Raw genomic sequence first — 25,397 nt, 5'->3', positions numbered from 1 at the left:
CCGGCGGAAAGTTTTCCCTGACGGAGTTTTTGGCTGCGGCGGAGGCGGCAGCGCGGCGGCCCGGGGAGGCCATGGACGCGCTCAAGTCCGCCGGGCGGGCGCTGATCCGGAGCCCCAGCCTAGCCAAGCAGAGCTGGGGGTGCGGCGGCGGCCGGCACCGGAGTGAGTGTGTGCGCGTCCGCCGGGGGCCCGGGCTGGGGGTCGCGGCGCACGGACCTCGCCTCCTGAGGGGCCCCGGAGTGGGGAGAGAGGCAGGGCCTGACCCCGCGCCCTGTGGCCCGGGAGCGACTTTCCCCGACCCTGCGTGGTTGAGGGTCTCCGAAGGTCACGTCCCCACTCCAGCCCCCATTCTTTTCGGCCGTGGAGGAGGGGCAGGAGCTGGGGGAAGAAACGGGAGCTCGGGGTCCCCAGGTGCGGGCTGCAGGTCGGAGGAGGCGCCTTGCGCGACCCGGGCACCTCCCCTCTTTGGACAGCCAGGGGAGGCGGGAGCTCGGCGTCTGTACCCGGGAGGTGTTGGGGGGAAGGGACGTGGGGCCGGGGGGGATTTGGGAAGACACCCCCACCCCGCGCCCCTGCATTCTGGCCCGCGGTCAGCGGCCGGCGGGCGCCCGCCTTGTCTGCTTCCCCCAGTCCAACCCACGAAGTCAGCTTTTGACTCCCTCGGGCGCCCGGAAACCGACTCAGGTGCGAGCCCGGGCTTCGCCGGTACCTGCTGGAAGTTGGGGGCGGGGCTCAACCTGGGGTCTCAGGAGGTGCCTCCCACCCGCCCCGTCTAGACCCCTCCTCTGGCGGGGTTCAGGTGGCCCGGCCGGCGTCCTGGCTGTGTTGGAAACCTGTTTTTATTTCTCGCACTTCGCCGCTTGAGCTTCCGAAGTCCCTAGGCCCCCGGGCGAAAGGCAGACTCTGCCGCCGCCTCTCCCGAGGGGCGTCCGGGAGTCTGCGAGGAACCTCACTGGGCTCCCCCCTCCTCTCCCTGTCTCCAGTTACTCTCAGAGAACCAACCAGTCACCTGGCACCTTCCCCCGCGAGGCCTGAGAAACCCAGCCCAGGTCCCTCCTTTTTCAGGAGGAGTGGCTTGCCTGGGGTCACGCAGCGCTTTGCTGGGAGAAACAGCCAAAGCCAGGACTGCTGCACTCTCCCGCCTCCCCTGCCGACAGCCTGGGACCCGGGCCTCTCCCGCACCAGGAAGCCCGCTCTCAGTACTCTCCACCCTCTTCGGTCTTGGCCTTCCAGGGCTCCACCAGGGGAGCCCGAGTTCCCTAGGCTCAGGAGAGGCCCCGGAGTGCCAGCGTGTCTGGGCCTAGGGAGTCTGCCCTGCCCCACCTCTTGCCCCATTCTGCGGTTCCAGCGGTGCCTGCCTCCTAAACCAAGAAAGACTACCGTTGGGAACATGGGCTGGTGCCTGCTGGCGGGGCTGGGGTCAGGCCATTAGGACTGGAGGAGGCCAGGGATGCACCCATCTCCCACATTTATGGACTCCCAAAATAGCTCCTTTAAATATTTGTGGGATTTGATCAGAACTTCAGAGAATGATGGCCCGTTCCAATGGGGAAACCCTGTCGTTTTCTCTAGGGATAAGGGAGGAGGGAGGACAGGGAAGGAAACTTCGGAACACCCCCTCTTTCTTCCCCCACTCAGTATGGGGAAAGGGGAGAAGTAGCCACCTTGAGTGGCAGAAAAGAGTTTCTCCTGCCTGTTCTGATCTTGGACAAGTCACTTGTCCTTTCTGATCCTCAGTTTTCTCATCTGCAAAATCAGGATAAAAACTCTAACCTGGCAGGGATGTGGTTTGTTAGTTTGCTTTTATTTTTTAATTATTTTTATTTATTTGGCTGCCTTGGGTCTGCTGCCAGGGGGCTACTTTGTGGCATGTGAGAGCTTTCCTTGCAGTGCAGTGGGCTTCTTTCTGGTTGTGGCTTGAGGGCTCCAGAGCGTGCTGGCTCAGTAGTTGTGGCACGTGGACTTAGTCTCCCCCACCTTCCCCCCCGCATGCGGGAGTCTTTACCATCTGAGCCACAAAAATTTGTTTTTGGCTGCGCTGGGTCTTCATTGCTGTGAGTGGGCTTTCTTTAGTTGCGGCAAGTAGGGACTGCTCTTCCTTGTGGTGGCCAGGCTTCTCATGGCAGTGGCTGCTCTTGTTGCGGAGCACAGCCTTTCCTCGTTGCAGCTTTTGGCTCTGGAGCACGTGGCCTCAGTTTTGGTGCATGGGCTTAGTTGCCCTGAGGCATGTGGAATCTCCCTAGACCGGGGATCGAACCTGTGTCTCCTGCCTTGGCTGGTGGATTCCTATACACTGCACCACCAGGGAAGTCCAGAAGGTATAATAGATTCTTAACCACGGAACCACCAGGGAAGTCTCTCTGGCAGAGGTGTTGAGAAGGTTGTTGACAATAACATTTCCTTCTGGCACCTAACTGGTGGTTTCCTTCTGCCCCACTCCCCCTTCCCCTACTTGTCATGTGGGCCTTCACCATGACTCTTAATGTGGTGGAACAAGTTTGTGGGGGGATCAGAGCCTGTCTACAACTGCGTAGAAAAGGAGAGGAGAGCCCTGTTCCTCTTAGGCAGACCCCAGTAAGCCAAGAGTGCCGTCCTGGAGCCTTCTGGACCTAGAATGAGCTGGGGTGAATCCCCACCTGTCCCTGGTTAAGTCAGTTTTTTGATGTGTAAGTTGTCGATAATAGTAGTACCCAGTTCGGTGTTGTTGCTGTTGTTTGATGCAGGTTAACTGAAAGCATGTTTTCCTGGCAGAAAGAGTTCAATGAATGGCAACTACTGTTTTTGTCACTCTACCTTTTAGGTAGGGTTTTTCTTCCATTATCGTGTTTGCTCCTGTGAGGTGTCAGAGCAGGGATTCTTATCAGATTCATTTTTCAGATAAAGGAACCTGAGGCTCGGGAAGTGGAGTCAGTGGCTCCAACACGGAGCTTCCAAGAGCTGGCTCCAAATCCCTAGCCCAGGGGTCTTATCAGCGTGGCCTCATGGACTCTGACCCCTGGAGTGACTGAGGCAGGGCTGGCCACCCCTGAGGACAGCGGTGGTCGCAAGTAGAGGGGGAGGCGGTGGGGTGTGTCTGGGGTAGGAGTGCTGAGGCAGCCTGATGTGGGGTGGTGTCCCAGCCAGGCCTTGGATCCAGTCCTCAAGGTCTGAGCCCTATGCTTGAGTTTGGGGACCAAACTGAAGCCAGTGGAGTTAAGGTTAGACCTGATACCCGCTGTCAGCTGTGACTTGCTCCTCACCCCTCAAGGTCCTCAGCTAGGATTAGTGTGATCATTGTTTTATCTGCACAGAAACTGAAGCCCGGCATAGGGCTTGCCTGAGGTCACAGAGCAAAGCCGGCAGCAGACAGGCTTCTTTGTCCTGACCCTCACCGCCCCCCGTCTCCCAGTTACTGCTGACTTCCAAGGGGGACTCTCTCCTCCCACACATGGCTTCCCCCCTACCCCCACCCCATGCCATCTCTTTGGGAACCATAAATATTCTATTTCAGTCCCTGGCCAGGGGTTTTCCTTTCTTCCAGTTGCCTGGAAGGCTGACTCACCCCACCCCCTCAATACCCTTATTTCCACAAGGAGTCCCTCTGACCCTCAGGTTCCTGCATGGGTTGTCAGAGAACTCTGAGAGAGACCAAGGAAAGAAACCTGAGGTGCAGGTTTCAGCAAAGCTGGTTCATGGTAGTCGGGGGTGGGACGGAGGATCTAGTCCTACTTATTCATAATGTTAACTTTGAAAGATATAAATAAACCCAAACCACAATATACCGAGCACGGACTGTGTCGGACACTGATAGAGGTATTGGGGAGGCTGGTGAATGAGTTCATCTCTGCCCTCTGGGGTAGGAAGCATGACTGGTGCACCAGTGAGTGGTGTGCTTGTGGGCAGATAAAGCAGGTGAGGAAGTGATAGGCAGTGTCTTTGTTTGGGTTCTAGAAGCAGATGCCGAGACAGGGGTCTGAGTACAAGTCGCTTATTTGGGAAGAGATCCCAGGAGGTATTCTTAGGAGAAGCGAGAAGAGAAAGGACTCCAAAGAGTGGACACCATGAAGCCCATTTTTATTGTAGGCAACTGAGAGGCCACCCCAGGGGGAGCTCCAGAGCAGTTAAATTTCATTTGAGGGGCAGTTCCTGTCAGTGGTTGCAGGGCTGCTGGAGACGGGAGCTCTTACTGCCCCAGGCTGAGTGGGCATCCAAGTCTCCAGCAGCCAGAGAGAGTGGCATGTCAGGTGGCCTGGGTGGAAATGGTACCTACCTTGGGCTTACCAGGTGGCACCTGGGTTCTTAACCAGCCTTCCAGTGTAGGAGACGAGGGTGCCATCCCTGGGTTGGGAAGATCTGCTGGAGAAGGAAAGGGCAACCCACTCCAGTATTCTTGCCTGGAGAATCCTTTGGACAGAGGAGCTAAAGGTGGGGCAATGAGAGTGTCAGTGCAGGGGGTCAGGGAAGGCTTCTCAGAGGTGACATGGAACACAGGGGTGAATACAAGGAGGGAGGAACCTGGGAACAGCATGTGCAAGGGAGATTTAACTGGCGGCTGGGACTTCTCGCAGCCTGGTGGCTGAGGGTGAGGTGTGTGGCTTGACAGAGTCCGGTCACCCACGGCCTGCTGAAAGTGAGCCAGATGTCCTTTCAGGCGGCATGCAGGGCAGGTTACCTGTTCTTCCTGGGTGAGCCTGAGCCTGGCCCGGCTCATGGGAAGGGGCTCAGCAGACTGCAGGAGAGAGTCACAAGCACAGCTGTGAAAGTCAAGGCTCAGCACCCTGGATTCTGAGTCATGCCTAGACGCCACTGAGCATCTTCATCTGCCAAATGGGAGTCCTGATGAATCCTTGACTCTTCTCTAAAGTACTGCACATGGCTATGTACACTTTTGCATTTGACCCTTGGTAATGACCCAACCAGTCCATCCTAAAGGAGATCAGTCCTGGGTGTTCATTGGAAGGACTGATGCTGAAGCTGAATCTCCAATACTTTGGCCACCTGATGTGAAGAGCTGACTCGTTGGAAAAGACGCTGATGCTGGGAAAGATTGAGGGCAGGAGGAGAAGGGACCGACAGAGGATGAGATGGCTGGATGGCATCACCGACTCGATGGACATGGGTTTGGGTGAACTCCGAGAGTTGGTGATGGACAGGGAGGCCTGGCATGCTGCGGTTCATGGGGTCACAAAGAGTCGGACACGACTGAGCGACTGAACTGAACGGAATGACACGGCACTCACACTTGTGATCTGCCAGGCATGGTTCTAAGCCCAGCTCGTGTGTGTACTGATTCCATCCTCACCACATCCTCACCCACACAGTCCTGTGGGACTGATACTACTGTTGATACTGTTTTAAAATGTGGAAGCCAAGGACCAGGGCGGTAGAGTGACGATGAACCCCACTGCTGCTGTTATCATTTTGAGGGGCTTGGCAGCTTACAGGATCTTAATTCTCCAACAAGGGATTGAACCCAGGCCCCTGCAGTGAAAGCACCGAGTCTTAACCACTCGATCACCTTTTAAAAAATATCATTGTTACTTTCTTTTGATAATCTTAATAACTTCTGAAATTTGCTTAGCATGTTTCACACGCTGAACCTTTTTTCTGCTGACACTCCTGCAGGACTGAGCCCATTTGTCAGATAAGGAGACTGTGGCCTGGAAAAGCAGCCCCACTCCAGGTCACAGCAGAACTTGGGTCCTCTTCTGGAGATATCACTCTGTGGCTCCTGAGGCCATCTCCCCAGCAGGCTGGAGGGGACTGGAGGCCAGGAGCCCAGTTGGAGGATCCCTCCTAGCCCACGGATTTGGCCGTAGCCCTGATGTTCCAGCCATCAATCAGGCTGGAAGGGGCACGGGGCACCCTGCGCAGCCCTGACTCCCGGGCAGGGGCCCCTTAGTGAGGAAAGAGTACCATGTTTGCAGCTACAAGTCAGACTGGGCATACGGTCCATCCGTCCCTAGCTAATTCTGACAGCAGGTCATCTGTAAAAATCACAAGTTAAAATAGCACAGTTATTACACACTACAGGGCCAAAAATAACCAGGACCGGAACAGGGCTATGGACTCAAGCCTGTATTTGCCTAGGGGCCTCTGGGAGCTCTTCCTGATGCCTTGGGTTCCTCCTCGAAAGGAACCCGTGGCCTCCAGCGTGAGGTGGCTGGGTGGTAAGCGGGGCGGTTGTGGTAGCGAGCCTTACCTCTGTCTTTCCTGAGTGCTCCCAGGTGCTGGTTTCTTCCGGGAGGGCATGGGGCCTGAGAGAGCTGACACCTCATCAAAGAGATGATTCATGCCCCAGAAGTACGGGAGTGGAGGCAGGGTTTACTGGAGGGGAAGAAAGTTCCTTCCTGGGCCTGGGAGGCCAGGGTGATGGGGGTGGGCAGGGAGAAGCAGAATGAAGCCCGACAGTGTCATCGGGCAGGGGTGCACCTCCTCCCCGCTAGATCGTGGAGGAGGCAGACGTGCATGGAAGTCCTTGAAGAGGAGAACACACTAGCAGACAGCTGCTTGGTGGTGGGGAAATGGCTACGGGAGGAAGAGGGGGAAATCCATACCCAGAACAGAGTAGCCCCCTGACAGGACAGAAGAGGCCCCAGGAGGCAGGACCATGGGTGGGGCCCTGTGCTAATAAGCACATTACACTTTATTATCTCATTATCTCATTTTATTATCTCATCAGAGGGTCAGAACAGCCCTGTGAGCTGGAGACTCTCGCTTCTCCCATTGTGTAGAGGGCTTCCCTGGTGGCTCAGTTGGTAAAGAATCTACCTGCAATGCCGGAGACCTGGGTTCGTTCCCTGGGTCAGGAAGATCCTCTGGAGAAGAGAATGGCAACCCACTCCAGTATTCTTGCCTGGAGAATTCCATGGGCAGAGGAGCCTGGTGGGCTATAGTCCACGGGGTTGCAAGAGTCGGACACGACTTAGCAACTAAACCACCACCATTTTAATAGAAGAGACAGCTGAGGCTCAGGGAAAGTTAATTAACCTACTCAAGCTCAGTGGGTTCTAGGATTAAGGCCCTTGCTCTTAACCACTAGGATATACCACCTCAAAGAAGGCTTTCTGGAGGAGACTGGATGGAGGGGTTTCAGTCTAGCAAAAGTGAAAGGGAAAGTGAAATCGCTCAGTCGTGTCCGACTCTTTGCAACCCCATGGACTGCAGCCTACTGGGCCCCTCCGTCGATGGGATTTTCCGGGCAAAGGTACTGGAGTGGGTTGCCATTTCCTTCTCCAGAGGATCGAACCCAGGTCTACCTGTGTTGAACCAGACGCTTTACCCTCTGAGCCACTAGGGAAGCTCCTTGGTCTAGCAAAGGGAAGGGCATTTCTGGTAGAGGGAGCTACTTGTGAGCAAAGACACAGAAGTGGGAAAGTAAATGTTACATCATGGGAGGAAGCTCTGCATGACTGGAACCTCTGTTGTGTGTACGCGCGCCTGCGTGTGTGTGTATGTGTGCACGCATGTGTAGGAGGAGAGGAGGCTGTGCAGCCTGTAACTCCCAGCAGTGCTTGTGGGCGTTACCTGTAGTGGATTGGGAGCTGGGGTCCCTCTGACTTGCTGTGTGACCTTGCACAAGTCCCATCGTTCTCTGGGCCTCCGTTTTGTCGTCTGTCAAGTAAGGGGGTTGGGGTGAGGGTCTCTGAGGCTTGGTGAGTGGCCACCAGTCTACCAGGGCTCTCTTCCAGGAGCCCACAGAAGAAGGGATGGGTCAGGCCAGGGTACGAGGATTGCAGAAAAATGCCAAGCATTTCAGAAGTCAGGGGGAACTGGGGAATATCTTGACAACAAAGAGGTCGTCCGTGACCTTGGTAGGCTCTGGCCCTTGGAATGGAGGGAGCGGAAGTGGCTTTGGAGAGGGGCCAGGAAAGGGCAGAGCCAGCGGAAATGAGAGCGGAGACATGAAAATGCGAGGATGTTTGCCGAGGGGCAGGGGTGGATGAAGAGAGGAACAAGGCCACGCCTGAGGGACTGGGATTACCTGCCTGCAGCCTTGTATTGAGAAACAGTTCAGAGCCTTTAAATCGGAGGGAATAGAGCTGCAGTGGATTAGCAATGTCTGCCCAGGACACAGGTGACAGGCCTGGCCTTACCTGGTTTGCCCTCCTTGCTCAGAGGGGTCTCAGGTTGAAAGTGGTGGTCTGGGCAGATTCCTACAGAGAGGAAGCCTCAGGAATTATGAACTGTGGAGGGAAATACCTCTGGCTGTAGGAACTTCTCCCTGACATTTTGCTAAAAGGAGGGTAGTTTGCCTCATGGGAAGATAGTATCGCCTAATGGTTAGGAACTTGGGCTTTAAGCGTGACTTAGACAACTGATTGGACCAATTCCTTGTCCTGTGAGCCTCAGTTTCCTCATCTGTGAGATGAGAATAAGGGGCTTCCCTGGTGGCTCAGACGGTAAAGCGTCTGCCTGCAATGCGGGAGACCTGGGTTCGATTCCTGGGTTGGGAAGATCCCCTGGAGAAGGAAATGGCAATCCACTCCAGCACTCTTGCCTGGAGAATCCCATGGACGGAGGAGCCTGATAGGCTACAGTCCTTGGGGTCGCAAAGAGTCGGACACGACTGAGCGACTTCACTCACTCACTAGCTTGTAAGGTAGTCATGAGTGTTAGAGCGCTGTTTTTCCCTGGGGGTGGTAATGTTCTTGGTTTCTTGAGGGGAAGGCCCATTGTCTGAGTTCTCATCACCAAACAGGACTGGAGCACCTCGAGGACTTTCTGATTCTCTTTGGAGGATCAAATGAAATAGACTCCTGGTTGATGGACAGAGGATGGGATCCCTTTGGGGGTCTTCTCAGTGGGGCCTGGCCTTCTTTCAGGGTAGAGGCTTAAAGGCAGTGGGCCAGGGTCCAGAGCTGAGGATGGCATTGGGGGCATCTCGGGCCTGAAAGCATCCTTGGTGTTGTCTGGGTTGTTCCTTCACTCGGGCATGCCAGCTTGCATGCACCGGGTTCCTCTTCACCTGGGTCTCACTCTGCAGAGTAGAGACTAGGAACTTCTGTGAGTTCTTGTATGACCCGTACCCCAGCGAAGACCACACTTCTCCTCTTGTCCCTCTGCCTGCTCAGGGCCTCTCACATGGGTGGGTCCAAACAAGGGCCTCTTTCCAGCCCTCCTTCCTGGTCTGTTTCACTACCCAGTGAGCCAGGCTCCTCCCCTCTTTCCAACCTTCCTTCCTTTGGTCATGGTCAGAGCTTGCAAAGGGTCCTTCCCGGGGGTGCTGCTGTGAGCCACCGCTGCAGCCCAGGCATTGTTAGCCTCAAAGAGGAGAGAGGCCTTCCCCAAGGCCATGCAGGTGGAAGGAAGCAGAGCCGGGATTTGAACCCTGGTCTTGTGGAGTCCGGTGACCTTCGTGTCATGTCTTTTGAGCAGTCACCTCCCTCGTTCCCCACTAAGCCTTACCTCACCCCTGCTCTCCTTGGTCTCTTTCCTGGTCTCCCCTCCTCCCTACCTCCTGGGGTCTGTGGCTATGCAGAGAGAGGAAAACAGGCCAGGCTGGGGCCATGGGAATCACCTAATCTTGAATTCTGACTCCAACCCTTTACTCATTGGCCTTTGTCTGCCAACTTCATCTTTTTGAGCCTCAGTTTCCTAATCTGTAAAGTGGGAATAATATCCATCTCACCAGATTGCACTGAAGATACAATATGAAGGTGGCACGGTTTTCCCTCAGAAAATATTAACGCTGAAGTTAAGAGTTCGGGCTTGAAAATAAGAGTTTGATTCTGGGCTGTTGTACTTGCTGGCTCTGTGGTCTTGGTCATGGGATTTCGCCTCCCTGGGTCTCAATGTCTTTGTCTCTAAATGGGTATGATAAAAGTGTCTGCCTCACAGGTTCTCCTGAGGGTTAATGAGAAGATTTTATGTAAAGCTTCCTACCATGGTGCCTGGGATATGCTAGAAAATGTTAGCCTTTCATTAAAGATAAAAATGATAGATAGGGGGACCCCAGTGTCTCTTGCTGGGTCTTCCTAGGAGATGGGGGCTGCAGACGCTGGCCTTACCCATCAGGGTCTGAGGGCCTGTCCTCCTCTGCCCAGAGCTGCCTGAGAACTGGACAGACACCCGGGAGACCCTGCTCGAGGGCATGCTCTTCACTCTCAAGTACCTGGGCATGACGCTGGTGGAGCAGCCCAAGGGCGAGGAGCTGTCAGCCGCCGCCGTCAAGAGGATCGTAGCCACGGTGAGCCCAGTCAAGGCGGGTTGTGGGAGCTCCAGGTGGGGGGCTAGCTCCTGCGGGGGTGGATGGCACCCACCGCCTGCCTTACAACCTGAGAGGCAGGGTGGCCCTCTAGGACTGATCGCCTCCCCAGCTCTTGAGTGAGCACATGCCCTCGGAGTCAGCCTCTCCTGGTGGTCTAGGCCCCCCTCAGCTCAGACCCTGGCAGGTACAGCGGGTGGAGTGCAGAGTCCCCACCCTGCTGGACTCTAATAGCGCATTCAGTCCTCAGAGTCTGACACCCCCTCCTGGCTGTGTGTCCTTGGGCCAGTGCTTTAACCTCTCTGAGTCTTTTTCCTCCTGAGGCGAAACCCTGCCGCCTGTGAGGATGACTCGAGGTGCTATGCTTGGCAGACAGCAGGTACTCTGTGAGCGACCCGTGTCTCTGTTTTTATCAGAAGAGGGTGTCGACCAAATTATCTTCCCCGTCACGTCTCTACCAGTCACCCGAACTGAGGCCTTCTGTGGGCCTCACATCGGGGGCTCAGAACAGCGGGGCGTCACCCACGAGGGTGGGTCCCAAGTTCGGGCAGGTAAGGCTCCTCTGACCCACGTCTGCCCCAAGGCCAAGGCCAGCGGGAAGAAGCTGCAGAAGGTGACTCTCAAGGTGTCGCCCCGGGGGATCATCCTGACGGACAACATCACCAACCAGCTCATTGAGAATGTGTCCATTTACAGGTACGCTCAGCATCGCCCAGCTTCCCTCTGCCCCTCCGGGCGGTGGGTGGAGTGCTTTGTCTGAGTCCAGGCTCTACCACTGCCTGTCAGGCCTCGGGTTTCCTCATCTGCATCTGTCGGGGTGGAAACAGGCCTCGCCGCAGGGGCTGTTGCGGAGCACCCCTGGCTCACAGCGTGCGCCTGGCTGAGTGGCTGCTGCCGCCGTCACTAGTTGCAGCCGCCCTGGGACACCCCGCGCCTCCCCCCTTGTGCTGCTGAGTCAGGCTTGGAGCAGTCAACAGCGCCGTCACTGCCTTTTTTCGCTGGGATTACAGCAGGTCAGCTCTGGACATCTGGCCAGGCGTCCAGGGAAGCCTCGGGCGCATCTGAGGCCAGAGCGCAGAAGATCTCGGTAGCGGGTGGGGGCTGGTCACAGGGCGACAGGCCCGGCCCTTGGAGCCTCAGGCCATCCCTGCCCCTCTCAACTGGTCAGTTGTAGGACTTCAGAGCTGGAAGAGACAGACAGCTCAGGTCCATTTTCCGCCTGGGTAGCTGAGGCCCAGGGAGGGAATTGCCCTCATGGTGAGGTCATGACTGGGTTGAGCCCAGGACACCGAGGGCAGAGTTGTGCCAGCCCTCAAGTCCCTACACCCTCTTGCTTCATCTCCAAGCAGGTGGCTCAGCCAGCTAGAGCACAGACCAGTCCTGGGGTTGGGGTTGGAGTATGTGTGGGGGGGTGAATGTAAGCTGGGGGCTCGTTGTAGAGTTTCTAGCTTGTGTCTTCCTCTTCCCTTCCTAATTCTGCCTGCCTCCTTCACCCAGCATTTACCTGCTCTGCTGAGGTCTGTGCCAGGTGAGGGGATCAGACCCATCCTGCCTTCAGGGAGCTTCTAGTTGAGGAGGAAATGGAGGGGAGGACATGAGACAGAAGTGCTTCCCAAGAGAGCAGAGAAGGAGAGGCCTGCCTGGGGTTACCCGGGAAAGCCTCTCCTTGCTGAGGTGTGAAGAATAGCAGGATCTAGTTGTTTGATACCAAAGACCCAGGGCATTAAGGAGACCGGCTCAGGGCTGGAGAAGAGGTGGCTGGGAACCTGGCACCCCCTCCCTCTGCCCACTTGGGGGTTTTAAATAGTCCTGATTGATCCCTTTGTCGATGCCTGTGATTGAAGCTGGGGCCACGTGAGTCAGGGAGTCTGCAGAGCTCCTGTCCCACCTCTGGGCCCACAGCTCCTTTCCCAACAGGGATTCCCAGGACGACTGGAGGCCGCACGGAGGGATCAGATGGGGTGAGGGCGTGTTTCAAGCTGGGGAGCTGCCTCCTAGGCCCCCACCCTGCTCCCAGCTCCTTTTCCCCTGGCCCGAGCCCCAGGAGGACCTATTAGCAATCTCAGTCATCCTGGGAGCAATGGGCCTGGGACTCTTCTGACCTGTGATCAGAGGGAGGGCAGTTGGGGGGCCTTCAGGTGAAGGGCATCCTTCTTCCAGGTGGTCAGCACAAACCTCCATGAGGCAGCATGGCAGTGGCTATAGCCCCCGGCCCACTAGCTTGGTGGTCTGTTAGCCTTAGTTTTTTCACCTGAAAAGTGGGGGTGGTACTAGAACCCATCTCAGGGCAGCTCTGAGAATTCAGCGAGGTGCCGTCTAGAAAGCTGCAGTAAGGGTTCAGCTCCTATTGTTTGGGGATGTGGCCTTCCTCCAGTCTTTCCCATCACTCCTTCCTGCCAAGCCTGGGTTCCCTCCCCTCCCCTGTCCCACCACAGCTGGCCCAGGACGCCAGGCCCAGAGTCCTGCCCTGGTGGAATGGGACTGCAGGCTGTCTGGACCTCGGGATGAGCTCTAAGGGGCGTCCTGGATGCAGTCAGGCCCCTGTCCTGGAGGCTGGTGACACTCCCCCTTGCCTTTCAGAATCTCCTACTGCACGGCAGACAAGATGCATGACAAAGTGTTTGCATACATCGCGCAGAGCCAGCACAGTGAGAACCTCGAGTGCCATGCCTTCCTCTGCACCAAGCGGAAGATGGTCAGTTGGGGGAGGCTGGGCTCGGGCAGCGGGAGCCTCAGCTTGGGGGCCCTGACTGCAGGGGAGGCAGGACCCAAAGGGGTTATCAGTTAAAAGTCTGAAATCCCTGGGAACCTCAAGTGGTTGCTCAGCTGAGAGCTGAGGGCACCCATGCAGGGCCGCAGGTCACCTGGCAGGGTGGACTGCCTGCAGCTGGCCTGTGGGTGGCCACAAGCCCGCTTTCCCAGTGAGCACCCTGGGGCCCCTTCCGCTCTGTCATATGATTTGATGGATTTGAAGTCTAGGAGAGGTGGTCTGTCCCTGGTATGGTCTGGGGATGCAGGGCCTTACAGAGGTTAGTCTTTGGAGACTGGTGATCAGAGCGGCCCAGGGTGAAAGGCAGAGGTGAGGGCCCCCAGAGGACCTTGCTGGCTGTGGCCAGAGCAGCGCGGGAAATGGCCCTATGCTGGTACCTACTCTGCCTGTTTCAATGGTCATCTCTAAGGTATCGTCTCATTTGCTCCTCAGAACAACTCTACGAGATGGGTGCTGTAACTGTGTTCATTGTTTTTATTTTTAATGAGGAAACAGCCTCACAGAGGTTGGCTGTCTTGCTCAAGATAAGCAGAGGGAGGGTCTAAACCCACGTTTCTTCCCTTCTTGTGTGACTAAGGAGCCCGGAGCCCCTTACCCCATTTCCAGGCCACCCTGATCACATCTGGCTGGGGCGGGTGGGACCTCGGTGGTCTCTGGGCTTTTGTCTTGAATTTCGTGGCAAGCCGCTGGAGTGAGTCAGCCTTTGGCGTTGAAGTTTTTGTTTCTGAGGCCCCTGAGGTCTGAGCATCCGCCCTGTAAGGAGGTTCCTGACATTTATTGATTTAGTATTGTCCTCGGTTGATCTCTGTGTCTGAAGCCCAGAGCCCCAGTTCCTGTATCCTGGGGTCCTTAAAGCCAAGGAGACAGGATCTGTTCAACTCGCCTGTCATCAGGGACACATCCAGGACGTCCCGGTATTGAAGTGGCCCCAAGGCTTTCTGCCGCCCTCAGGGCCAGCAGTGGAGCACCGTCCAGTCTCCCTCTCTGCTGCTGTAGCCACTTTGCTGCTTCTGACTCTCACCCTCCTGCCTCGCTCCCGTAAGGCCCTTCGTGATTGGGCCTGCTGGGTAATCCAGGATAATCCCCACCTCAGAGTCCTTAACTTAATCACACTTGCCAAGTTCCTCTTGCCTTGTAACAGGTTCTAGGATTAGATTGTGGACATCTGGGCTGGGAGGGGTGGGCGGGCTTCCCTTGTGACTCAGCTGATAAAGAAACCGCCTGCAATGCGGGAGACCTGGGTTTGATCCCTGGGTTGGGAAGATCCCCTGGAGAAGGGAACAGCTACCCACTCCAGTATTCTGGCTTGGAGGATTCCATGGACTGTATAGTCCATGGGCAGGCAATGAGTCGGACACGACTGAGCAACTTTCCGTCTTGTGGAAGGAGGGGTGTGGTTCAGCCAGCCTCAGGGCCCGTGGAAGGAGCCCTGTGGGAGGAGTCTGGCCGGGCCTGACCCACCCTGCGGCGGCGGGCAAGGCCCTGCCCTTCCCTGGGCTGCGTGGCCGTGGGGATGGAGGCCTCCTCCCTGGCCTCCTGCGCGGCTCTCAGGGATCCCAGCTGCTTCGTGCGCCTTGTTTCTCCCCTGCAGACTCAGTGTCGCCAGCCGCTCCCCCGGGCCCTCATGACGCCCTGGGCCCCTGCGCTGGTGGCTTCTCCCGTGACAGCCCTGTTCCCCACAGAACAAGCGTATTATGTCCCCATTGTTTGTCTCTTCCTCCGCACTGAGCAGAGCAGGCGCTGGGCAGGGGCAGCTGGCCCTCAGCCATTGCTGCAGAGTAGGGGCTCCCAGCATGCGGGGACTTCCTCCGGGGTGGGGAGGTCGGGGGTGAAAGAGAGCGAATGCTGGCCCAGGGGCTGCAGGAGCCTGGCCTGGGGCCAGAGGACTTTAGACGGGCTTGAATGAAGCCAGTCTGCCGCAGGCTGAGAGGTCAGGTTTACTGGGGGAAACAGCTGGCCACTGCTCAGTGCTGACAGCAGAGCCCGCGGCAGAGGGCCGGCTTAGCGCCCAGGCCCCTCGCTTTCCTCGGCCCGTTCTCATCTGCGTCAGGAGCGGCTGGATCTCGGTTTGTCCTTCTCCAGCCTCTCCCACCTGGCCTCTCCGATTCTAGCAGGCCCCTCAGAGAGACAGCCCAGCCCAGGGTGGTGTAAATAGACCATCTGACACGCGGGTGGTGTCCTTGTGGCTCCCAAGGCCTCAGCCAAGTCCGGACTTCCAGTGTGTTATGGCCTCGTGGCCTGGTCGCGTTGAAGATCCCGAGACTCTCAGGGCAGAGAGGATGCCTGGCTGACGAGGAGGCAGAAAGTGAAATGGGTGCCCTGGTCTCTGCATCCCTGCTGCCAGTAGGTCCCTCCGCAGACGCGTGCTGCTCCCTGTCCTGGGCAAAGCTCTGTGCCAGGCCCTGGGGACCCCGGGGAGTGAGGCCACGGAGAGGAGAGCCAGGAATCAGTTACTGGCACACAGGGAGCTTGGTTCTTGGGTGGTGGTCACTGTCATGCTGGAGGTCGTGAAGACTTCCCGGAGAAGGAGACACTTTGAATTGGGCTTTGAGGGATGAGTAATAAGTGGGAGGCCAGGCCAAGAAAAAGGGGGCAGGGTGGTGAGAGGGTGGGTGCACTCCAGCCCAGGAATCATCAGCACGTGAAGACATGAGGTGACAACTTCAGTGATGTATTTGCGGGTGGGGGATTCAGATGTCGCTGGAGCCTGGGTGGATGGCACCTCAGGGGAACCTTGAATTTGGATGTTGATGCAGCCCTCAGTCCTTTTGACCAGCAGCCCAGAGTCTCCACATCTCCACCCTTCCTCACTGGGCTGCCTGAATCAGCAGGAAGCCAAGACCCACCCAGATGGAGGGGCAAGGGGTCCCTTTCTGGGTCGCCCACCAGTTCAGCTCAACATGGGCGGCAGAACCACCAGGCCTCTCTTCCCTGGAGGCTCTTCTTGTGCATGGCTAGGATAAGATTGTCTACAAAGAAATGTTTTTATCTGCCCACCTGGGAGCCCTCAGCCAGCACTTCGGCCTCTGGGCTCGGGAGGAATGTGCCGTTGCCAGCGCCAGTGGGGAGCCCAGGGCTGCAGGACAGGTGGCCTCCCTGATTCTACCTGGGGTCAGGTGGGCAGGGCTCTTCTCCCTCTCAGGACAGTGGTATCCCCCAGGTAATCCTTTGGTGCAGCAGTTAATGCTTCTGGGCAGCAGGGCTATGCAGGTACCTGGCCCCATTTGGTTTGAGTACCCAGCTGGGATCCTGGATCCCGCAGTCCTGGCCTGGGTCTGCAGCCCTAAGCCCAGCGGTTCCCTGTGAGAAGCTGACCACTTGGTTATCCGGAACAAGACGGGGACATGAAAAACTGGGCAGGGTAGTACCAGGTCAGGTAATAAGACAGACCCACAGACCAGAGGCATTCAGGAGGGGTGGATACCTGGCATGTGGAATGAAGGAAGGCTTTTCTGTGGGCAGACGTGAACAGTCCTTCCATCTCATGCTGGTGCCCAGATTCCTGCAGTCACCCAGGAAAATGGGGCCCACCCCCCCTCCCAGTCGCTGTCCAGCCTGGGCTTACAGCCACCTGCAGGCATCTGCATCTTGAGTTATATTTGGTTTAACTTGCAGCTCAGGACTTCAGGGCGAAAGGGCGGTGATATATGCAAATGAGCAAGCAGATTTATGCAAAAACAGCATCAGGCCTGTGTCCCCAGATTTCCTGGAGGCAAAAATAATGGCATTCCCATCTCCCTGCCACACTGGGTGACCAGCCCTTGCTTGGGTGTATAGTGATCTGACTCTGGCTGGTAATTAGCCCATATTTTTAGTTCATGGGCAATTCTCAATGGTAACTGGGTCTATTAAACTTGATTCAGACGTGACAGCTTAAATTGTAAACAGCTGTGAAGAGTTTCATACTTAATTACCATATTTAAGTTTTGCCATAAAGCACCCGTACTTCTATCAAAAATGTAAATGACGGAGACATTCAAATGAGATTTTATACTTCGTGAAGTTTAATTGGCAGGGATCAGTCAGCTTGTTTAGGGATTTTAAATTTTGAAGAAGAGTTTAAAGCCAGTAGCCACAGATTCATTTCTCAATTAAGTTGAGTTGTCTGGCTGAGGGGAAGGGAGTGGGGCTGAGGCTGGTTAGGCCTGAACTTGTTGTGTACTTGAAAGAGTCTGGCACTTTCTTCCCCAGGCCAGGCCTGCAGAGGAAGCTACCTGTCGCTTCTGGCTACAGCTGCAAGTTCTAGGACTTTCACTCCCAGAAGTCGAGCTGATTAACCCTGAGCTGAAATCAGAGAGGAAGGGGCTGAGATGAAGGTGGGCTGAGGGTCGGTCCTGGCTGGAGCGTGAGGCCTCAGAGACCTGTCCCTAGGCAAATGCAATCCAGCCAGCAACCTAGGCACCCCTGGAGGGCTCTGGAGATCAGGGGTGTTCACAGAGTTGATGCTTGCCTTTAGGGAGCACCCAGTTGGGGTGACAGGCAGGCAAGCATTGGCTTTGCTGGTGTCTCAGCAGTAAAGAATCTGCCTGCAGCCCAGGAGACCCAGGTTCAGTCTCTGGGTCAGGAAGATCCCCGGGAGGAGGGCCTGGCAGCCCACTCCAGTATTCTTCCCTGGAGAATCCCCATGGACAGAGGAGCCTGGCAGGCTACAGTCCATAGGGTCACAGAGAGTCAGACACGACTGAAGCAACTTGGCAGGCAGGCATGCAAACTGGTAACGCTTTCATATGATGTCACTAGAGAGAAGTAGGCAAGGCTGTGGGAGCCCAGTGCCTGCGATGTCATGTGACATGGCATGGCATAGCATGGCGTGACGTAAGAGAGGTGATGACATGTAGGTTGGGTTTAAAGGGGTAGATGGGAATCCCCCAGGGGTTGAGGGCCAACGTGTGGCCTTTCTTTATAAGTAAGTGATGGCACTGGATGGTTTTAGTCTTCTGCCCCAGGCCCTGATTGACATCCTGCTCCTGCCAGGAAGTGACTTTCCTGGTGCAGATGGTACCTACAATGCGGGAGACCCAGGTTTGATCCTTGGTTTGGGAAGATCCTCTGGGGAAGGAAATGGCAACCCACTGCAGCACTCTTGCCTGGAAAATCCCATGGACAGAGAAGTGTGGTAGGCTACAGTCCATGGGTTCGCAAGAGTTGGACACGACTGAGCGACTTCACTTTCACTTTCCTGCCAGGAAATGAAAGAGCCTTTCTGGCATCCAGTTGCAAGCCCCTTTGACCTGCCATAGTCCTGACCAGAGTCTAACATGTGGCTCATTCAGGCAGTGGCGGGGGCCCTTTCCCAACTCTGGCTTTTCTGTTCTGTAATTCTAAGGGCTAAGTTACTATGTGAAGTCATCAGGGAGGACTTCTTGGATGAAGTAAGCCTCACGGTTAATTAATTGCATTCAGGGAAACTCAAAGGGGAAGGAAAAAACGTGGAGGTGAATAGCCATTGCCAAGGTGGGGGGTTGAAGTACCAGTGGGAACCTTGGCTGGGCTCCTGGTAGTGATGATGGGGCCTCAGCTGCCTGGGGAAGGTGTGGCCCCTTTCCTTCCAGGCTGCTTTGGTGATGGGGAGGGGCTGGGGTTCCGCCTCCACCCATCAGACATTCCAGAGCCAGGGTGGGCCTGGCCTGGAGTCCCAGGGCCTCCAGTGGAGACTTGCTGTTACCTGCCTAACAATGTACCCCTCCCCCGACCCCACTTCCTGTTTTTTAGGCCCAGGCTGTCACCCTCACAGTAGCCCAAGCCTTCAAAGTCGCCTTTGAGTTTTGGCAGGTATCCAAGGAAGGTGAGTCTTGTTTGTGGATGTAGCGAGTTGGGGGTGGGGGTGTTGAAGAAGACCAGCTGAGCAGGACAGGCAGGGCATATGGCAAAGGCTCTGGAGTCAACTTCATCTTCATCACATACGTGGTTTGTGGCTTTGGCCAAGTTCCTGCACCTCCGAGCCTCAGTTTCTCCATCTGAAGAATTGGGAACAGCTTTCTCCCTCCCCCAGGGTTCTTGTGAGGAGTAAATGAAATGTGCTGAGTTTCTTTCCTCCCTTCTGGAGGCATGACACCTGGCTCCCCTGAGATGGGCCACAGCTTGGCCCCTGCCCAGAGGTGGCTAGGGCTGGAGTGCCGGGCTTGGGGACTCCCAACACGCTGTGCTTGGTCCCACAGAGAAGGAGAAGAGGGAGAAAGCCAACCAAGAGGGAGCGGACGTCCTGGGCGGAGGCCGCCAGGACAGCGCCCCTTCGTTGAAGAGCCGTGAGTCTTGAACTGGGGAAGGGGCCTGCCCTTCATCCAGAGCATCCCCCCAACCCTGGCCACCTCCCTCCTGGGCTGGGGTCAATTCCTAGGTTCTAATTTTTATTTTGTTGTTAAACTAATAATAATTATAGAAAAATTAGCAAATGTAGGTAAAGGGAAAAAATGACTTGTTGAGGTGCGTGTCCAGATATATCCAGGTATGTCTGTGCAGATACAGAAATCTGGGTATATGTCTCTTCCTCCACACTTTACAGAACCTCAATGCCTATTGTGAATATGGGTTCCAGCCTGAATCACAAGTGGGACAGAGCTTCCCACCGCTTGGGCTGCTGTGCAGCTGCCTCAGGAGGTTCCAGGGTGGGTCTCGGTGGTCTGGGTGATGGGCCTGGAAAGGCCATGCCCAAGGAGGGAGTCAGGACCAGTCCAGCCCAGGAGACACCAGGATGGGGCCCAGAGGCTGGGCTGAGGACAGGAGCCTCCCCTCCCCCTGATGCACCTGACCCCTCATAGTGGTCGTCACTGGGAACCTGCTGGACTTGGAAGAGACGGCCAAGGCCCCGCTGTCCACGGTCAGCGCCAACACCACCAACACGGACGAGCCACCGTGGCCTCAAGCCTTAAACAGCAGCAGTGTTGTCTGGGTGAGTAGTCACGGGGCCTGGGGATCCCCCACGGATCGAGCGAGCCTCAGCCTGGTCCCCAGATGAGGCCTACAGCAGCTCCTGGGCAGGCCCTGGCACCCACTTCCTGCAGGCCTCTAGGAGGTCCTGACCCTAGCAGCACCCAGGCCCCGGGTAGGGGATAAACAATGTCCCTTTGAACCTAGGGCTGCGTCGCCAACAGGCTTGGCTCCCAGCAGAGCTGTCTCCTCACAATGCCTGGCCTCTTGGCCTGAGCATCCAGCTCTGTCCACTGCAGGAACAGCCAAAGGCCCCCTTGTTCTCACTGCGGGCCATTCTCTCCTGACGCCCCCTCCCCCTCAGCTGTCTGAATGAGGAGCCTGAGACTCAGGCAGGCAGCCTGGTCCTTGACTGGCTCTGTGACCCAGGGCAAGCCCCCTGATCTTTCTCTGTCTCAGCTCTTTTACTTCCTCAGTGATGATCATGACCTCTGCCTGAAGAACCTTCCAGAGGAACCTGATTTTTTTTTTAATTAAAAAATTTTAAATTTCATTTATTGATAATTTCAGACATGAAGTATTACAAAAACAGTACACAGAATTCCTGTTCCCCTTCATATAGATTCCCCAATTGTTAACATCTTACATAACTGCATTACAAAGATCAAAATCATTAACATTGATACAGCACTGTTATATAAGCTTCCAGCTTTGATTCACATTTCTCCACTTGTCCCTCCAGTGTCCTTTCTCTGGTCCAGGATCCACTGCAGAAGGACGTGTTACTTTACTTGTAACGTCCCTTTAATTTTTAAAAATGTGGACTGTCGAGAGACTTGAATAAGTGCCAGATCCCACTGCCTGTTGGGGGCCACCCAGTGTCCCCCGAGTGGGCACCATGAACTGGTCTGGGAGCCAGCCTTGCCACCTGCCTGTCCCTCAGGAGGCTGCGGAGGGAGCCTTGCCCAGTTTTGGTTTTTTTTTTTCCTACCTAGGCTGTGGGATTCCTGCCACCAGCTATCCCTTATGAGCTTAGAATCCTGGCTCAGCTTTCAAAAGTGGGTAAAAGCAAGAAAACCTTCCGCCAACCCTCTCCCTCTCGGATCTGGAAAGCCGCAGAGATCATTCAGTCCAATCTCCTCATTTTATAGAAGGAAAAGCTGAGTCTCAAAGAGCAGCGGTGACTTGCCTCACTAAGGTGTCGCCGAGTCGTGGCAGAGATAGGAACTGAACCCCTGGGCCTCTGGGGCCCCTGGGCCTCTGGGAGAGAGGGGGCCTCTCTCCCATCCCAGGCTTGGGTCTCTGTGCTGAGATGCTGATGGCAGTGGCCAGGGGGAGGCCTTCCTGTGTCTGTTCCCCCAGGGGCCCGCCAGACTCCTCCCGTCCTCCTGCAGGCTCGGTCCCCGTAGCCTCCCAGGGCTGTGGGCATGTGCTCCCCCTCTCAGGGCTCTCACCTCCGGCTTTGTTTTCCCCAAGGAGCTGGATGACGGCCTGGATGAAGCATTTTCAAGGTAACTTTAGCTGGGCTCCTGATGCTGGGGAAGGAGGCCTGGCGCTTGTGGGAGTGGGGTGGGGAGCTGGCCTCCACGGCTCTTTGCTGTGTCTGAGAACATGAATTCTGACCTTCTCCAGAGGGAAAATCTCAACTTGAATACATCCAGGGGTGGGGAGCTCACTGCTCAGCCAGGCCTGCTAAAGTGTCCTTGCCGGTGAAATCTAAAGCTGTTTTTCCTCATGGCTGCTTAAGCCCAGTCTGAGCTGAACTGAGTGCAGTGCAGCTCAGGTTGGCTTGCTTTTCCTGTGCCTGGTGTGGCCTTCAAAAATGGGCTTTTGGCGCAGGTTTTGTCCGCTCCCAAGGTTTTGCCTCTATAGAAAGGGGTAGGGAGAAGGCAATGTTAAATTAAATCCATGTAGCATTTACTTGTGGAGAAGGCAATGGCACCCCACTCAGTACTCTTGCCTGGAAAATCCCATGGGTGGAGGAGCCTTGTAGGCTGTAGTCCACAGGGTCGCTAAGAGTCAGACACGACTGAGCGACTTCACTTTGACTTTTCATGTTCATGCATTGGAGACGGAAATGGCAACCCACTCCAGTGTTCTTGCCTGGAGAATCCCAGGGGCGGGGGAGCCTGGTGGGCTGCTGTCTATGGGGTCGCACAGAGTTGGATGCGACTGAAGCGACTTAGCAGCAGCAGCAGCATTTACTAGGGGTGGGAGTGAAGGCCATCAGGAGATAGGTGGTCTAGCCGGAGGCTGGTGGCATTTCCCCTGTTTACCAGGGTTCATCTCTGTCCACGGCTGCCTTCAGCTCGGGGACACACCACCACGAAGGCGGGCTAAGGAGAGGCCTGGGCAGCTCAGGGTCCTGGATCAGGCCTTCCTTTCTCCCTTGGGACCCACAGCAGCCCCCCACAGCCGTCTTCCCATTCCCCATCACCTTCCTGCCAGAGCCAGTGGGAACCTCAGCCCAGCACTGGTGAGGGTGGGGAGCGGCAGATGTGGCCCCTTCATTATTCTTGTGGCCATCTCTCCTGCTTCCCTGGCTGACTGCAACCCTCCTGTTTGAAGGAAATCTTTCATTTGCTATTTCCAGATTACTGAAGTGTCATATGCCCTTAATTAACAACTTTGAAAATCAGCAAAGCATTAAACAGGAAATAACACCATCCCATAATCCCACAGCCCAGACTTTGGGGCTTAACTCATGCTGATCCTATACATATGCATTTTTTTTTTGCCTTGATCAGCTCATGATATTTGTATTTGGGGATCCTGATTTTTCACTCTACGCTGGTATATATCTGGAGCATTTCTCCAGGCTATTAAAAACTCCTTGTAAGCACCTCATTCATCGACTGCCTCACATTCTTTTAAGGATGTGGGCTGTAATTAACTCTCCGGATTTTTTTGACATTTAATTGTGCCACTTTTTGAATTTACTTTGTGTACGGCGCTGTGTTGAACATAGTTAGAGCCAGTGGTCTTCCATGGTTTCCCCAGACCCCCTCCCATGCACGCCCCTCTCTGCCCTGGCACAGCTGCCCTTTCTTCTCTTCCCTGAGCATTTCCTGATGGAGCTGTGGGTGCCCCAGCCTCTCTGTGGTGGGAATGCCACTGCCTGCCTCACAGTTTCCTGAGCCACTTGACCCTCAAGGATAGACTCTCTGGTTAGAGGTTCCACCTCTCCCGACATCTGGGTCTTTCTTTTCTCGAAACAAATAATGTTATTTATCATTTTTGGCGCAGTGGGTCTTCATTGCTGCAGGAGCGCTTTCTCTGGTCACGGTGCGCAGGCTTCTCATTGTAGTGACTTCTTTTGTTGCAGGGCATGGGCTCAGTAGTCAAGGCACGTGGGCTCAGTTGCCCACGTGTGGGATCTTAGTTCCCTGACTAGGGATCAAGCCTGTGTACCCAGGTGAATTTCTAACCCCTGAACCGCCAGGGAAGTCCTGGGTCTTTCTGCTTTGTCCCCGAATCCTGCCGTTTGCCCACCCATGCTCTCTCGCTTCTGACCCTGGTGCTGGACTGCCTCCTTGGGCCCCCACCAGTCCCTTGCCTGGGCCCCCAGCTTACACAGCTCTGCCTTGCAGGCTGGCCCAGTCTCGGACGAACCCTCAGGTCCTGGACACTGGACTGACGGCACAGGACATTCATTATGCCCAGTGCCTCTCGCCTGTCGACTGGAACAAGGCTGACAGCGGTGGCGCCGAGCCGGACGACCTCTTCAACTTCTGAGGCCTGGGGCTGGCAGGACACGTGACGAACCAAAGCTCCCCACGTTTGGGATGGGGGCCAGCTCCTGGACTGCCCCCCGCGCCAGCCACCCTCCTCCAGTCGGCAGCACTGTTAGCCTGAAGATCAAAGTGCAGCCAGTCAAGCAGAGGGAAGAAGATATATATTTTTTAACCCTGTTCTTTCTCTAAGAACTGAAAGATGCCTTGAATATTTATTCAGTCACTCCTGGTTCCAGAAGCCAGTTTGGCATCAGGCACGAGCGCAGTGTGATAACCAGCTTCCTGCCCTCTCTTGTGTGAGCGCTGCTCGCTGTGGGTATCAGGATGGTGACCAAAGCATTTCTCGTCCCTTTTCTCTGAGGGCCCAGATTTCCCTGGAGGTGCCCCTGCTCCTTACTGAAAGGAGCTGGGTCCTTCGTTTCTGCCACCCTTTGAGCACAGGAGGGCCCCGCAGCCTCGGAAGAAGACGCTTCATCCTGCTCGCCTTCCCAGCAGGCCCCAGCAGGCTGGGGCTTGAGCTCCTGGCCCCGGGGGCACTCAGAGAGACAGGGGCAACCCCTGACCAAAGACAGCATGTGGCGGCACTTTAGAGCAGTCACTGCAGGTGCGGCCCCCGCTCCTTGATGGTGCTGTGTTGTGTAGAGCTTTCTTTCTGCCCTTCTTCCAAGAGACGGCGCCCAAAGTCCCCGCGGAGGGTCCCCACCAGTGCTGCGCACCAGTGTGACAGGCCGCTCATGGGCCCTCAGAGTTTGCCCGCAACAGTGGGGCCATCTGTGTGGCCGCCCTCCCTGCCCTCCCCCGTGTGCGCTGCTGCTGGCTCTGAGCCCCACCTCCCCATACTTCCTGAGATGACACGTGAAACCTAACACCTAGATTTGATCTGCGACTCGTTGGTCGCAAGTTTCAGACAAGGAAACTTGAGGCCACATGTGTGGAAGAAGAAAGAGTCGAGAGTGGAACCCAGATCTGGTGCCAAAGCTACCTTCTCACCCCGTCCGCTCACAACTCGCACCTCCTTTTTTTTTCTCTCTAGCTTTGTTGTCCTCCCAGGAACCAAAAAGCCCCAGCTATTTTCTGACCAAAATGTGTTTCATAACAAACCATCTGGTGCCTTTACACACAGAACTGGCATGAGCCTGCATGCCCTGCTAACTGTCTTGCTGTTGATTTCCGTGAAAATGGAAGTGTTTGAAGTCTGCTAATTCAGAGGGTGAAACAAAACCAAACTTCGTAAGCATCACGCAGTTCCTTCCTGACGCTCCAACCCCAGGTCAGTGCCAGCAGCCACCTGTCTTCAGAGTCTACCCTCCTCCCCTCTCCCACAGGGCTCCCGGCAAAGCCACCAGCACACCCTCCATCCTCAGGTGCCTCCCAGGCCTGGCTTTACTAAGCTGAAGTCCCTGGTGGTAGTCGGAGCAAATTACACCAGCCTAGGAAACACCATTTTTTTAGATTTTGCGTATCTAAGCATTGGAATCAGAGCACAGACAGAAATGCCTGGGTGAGACACGGGGTAGAATTGTCTTTATCAGAATGTGGCCCTGGCCCAGCTCCCGCACCCCACCGCCCCGCTATCCAGCCCAGACCTCCTTGGTGTCAGCCCGTGTGTCTGTCATGAGGCAGCAGGGACTGGGCCTGACACAGGCCGCCCTGGCACGAAGGTCCAGGAGCCCGGAGAAAGGCCCTGCTGTGTGTGTGTGACTCGCAGTGGGGTCTTCATCTGGTCCCCGGCCAGCAGCAGTCATTGTGCTCCCTGTGTGTCTGCAGATAAGTTTGTGCTTTACTTGGTGTTGCTGTAAAGGAATTCTAAAAAGGAAAAACAAAAGTAATAAACATTCTC

At 55.8% G+C, this 25,397-nt stretch overlaps 1 protein-coding gene across 1 annotated transcript; it reads left to right on the top strand.

Moving 5' to 3' along the window:
• On the top strand, nucleotides 1-25,397 carry LDLRAP1 (low density lipoprotein receptor adaptor protein 1). The gene is made up of 9 exons (XM_052656552.1): nucleotides 1-162; nucleotides 10,026-10,168; nucleotides 10,770-10,882; nucleotides 12,767-12,881; nucleotides 18,669-18,741; nucleotides 19,115-19,201; nucleotides 19,715-19,845; nucleotides 21,300-21,334; nucleotides 23,414-25,397. The coding sequence occupies exons 1-9, from the start codon at nucleotides 72-74 to the stop codon at nucleotides 23,556-23,558; spliced, it is 933 nt and encodes a 310-aa protein (XP_052512512.1). The 5' UTR covers nucleotides 1-71; the 3' UTR covers nucleotides 23,559-25,397.

The sequence above is a fragment of the Budorcas taxicolor genome, chromosome 2 (genome assembly GCF_023091745.1).
Source record: "Budorcas taxicolor isolate Tak-1 chromosome 2, Takin1.1, whole genome shotgun sequence".
Taxonomy (NCBI): Eukaryota; Metazoa; Chordata; class Mammalia; order Artiodactyla; family Bovidae; genus Budorcas; species Budorcas taxicolor.
This window is presented reverse-complemented; position numbering and strand designations above follow the sequence as displayed.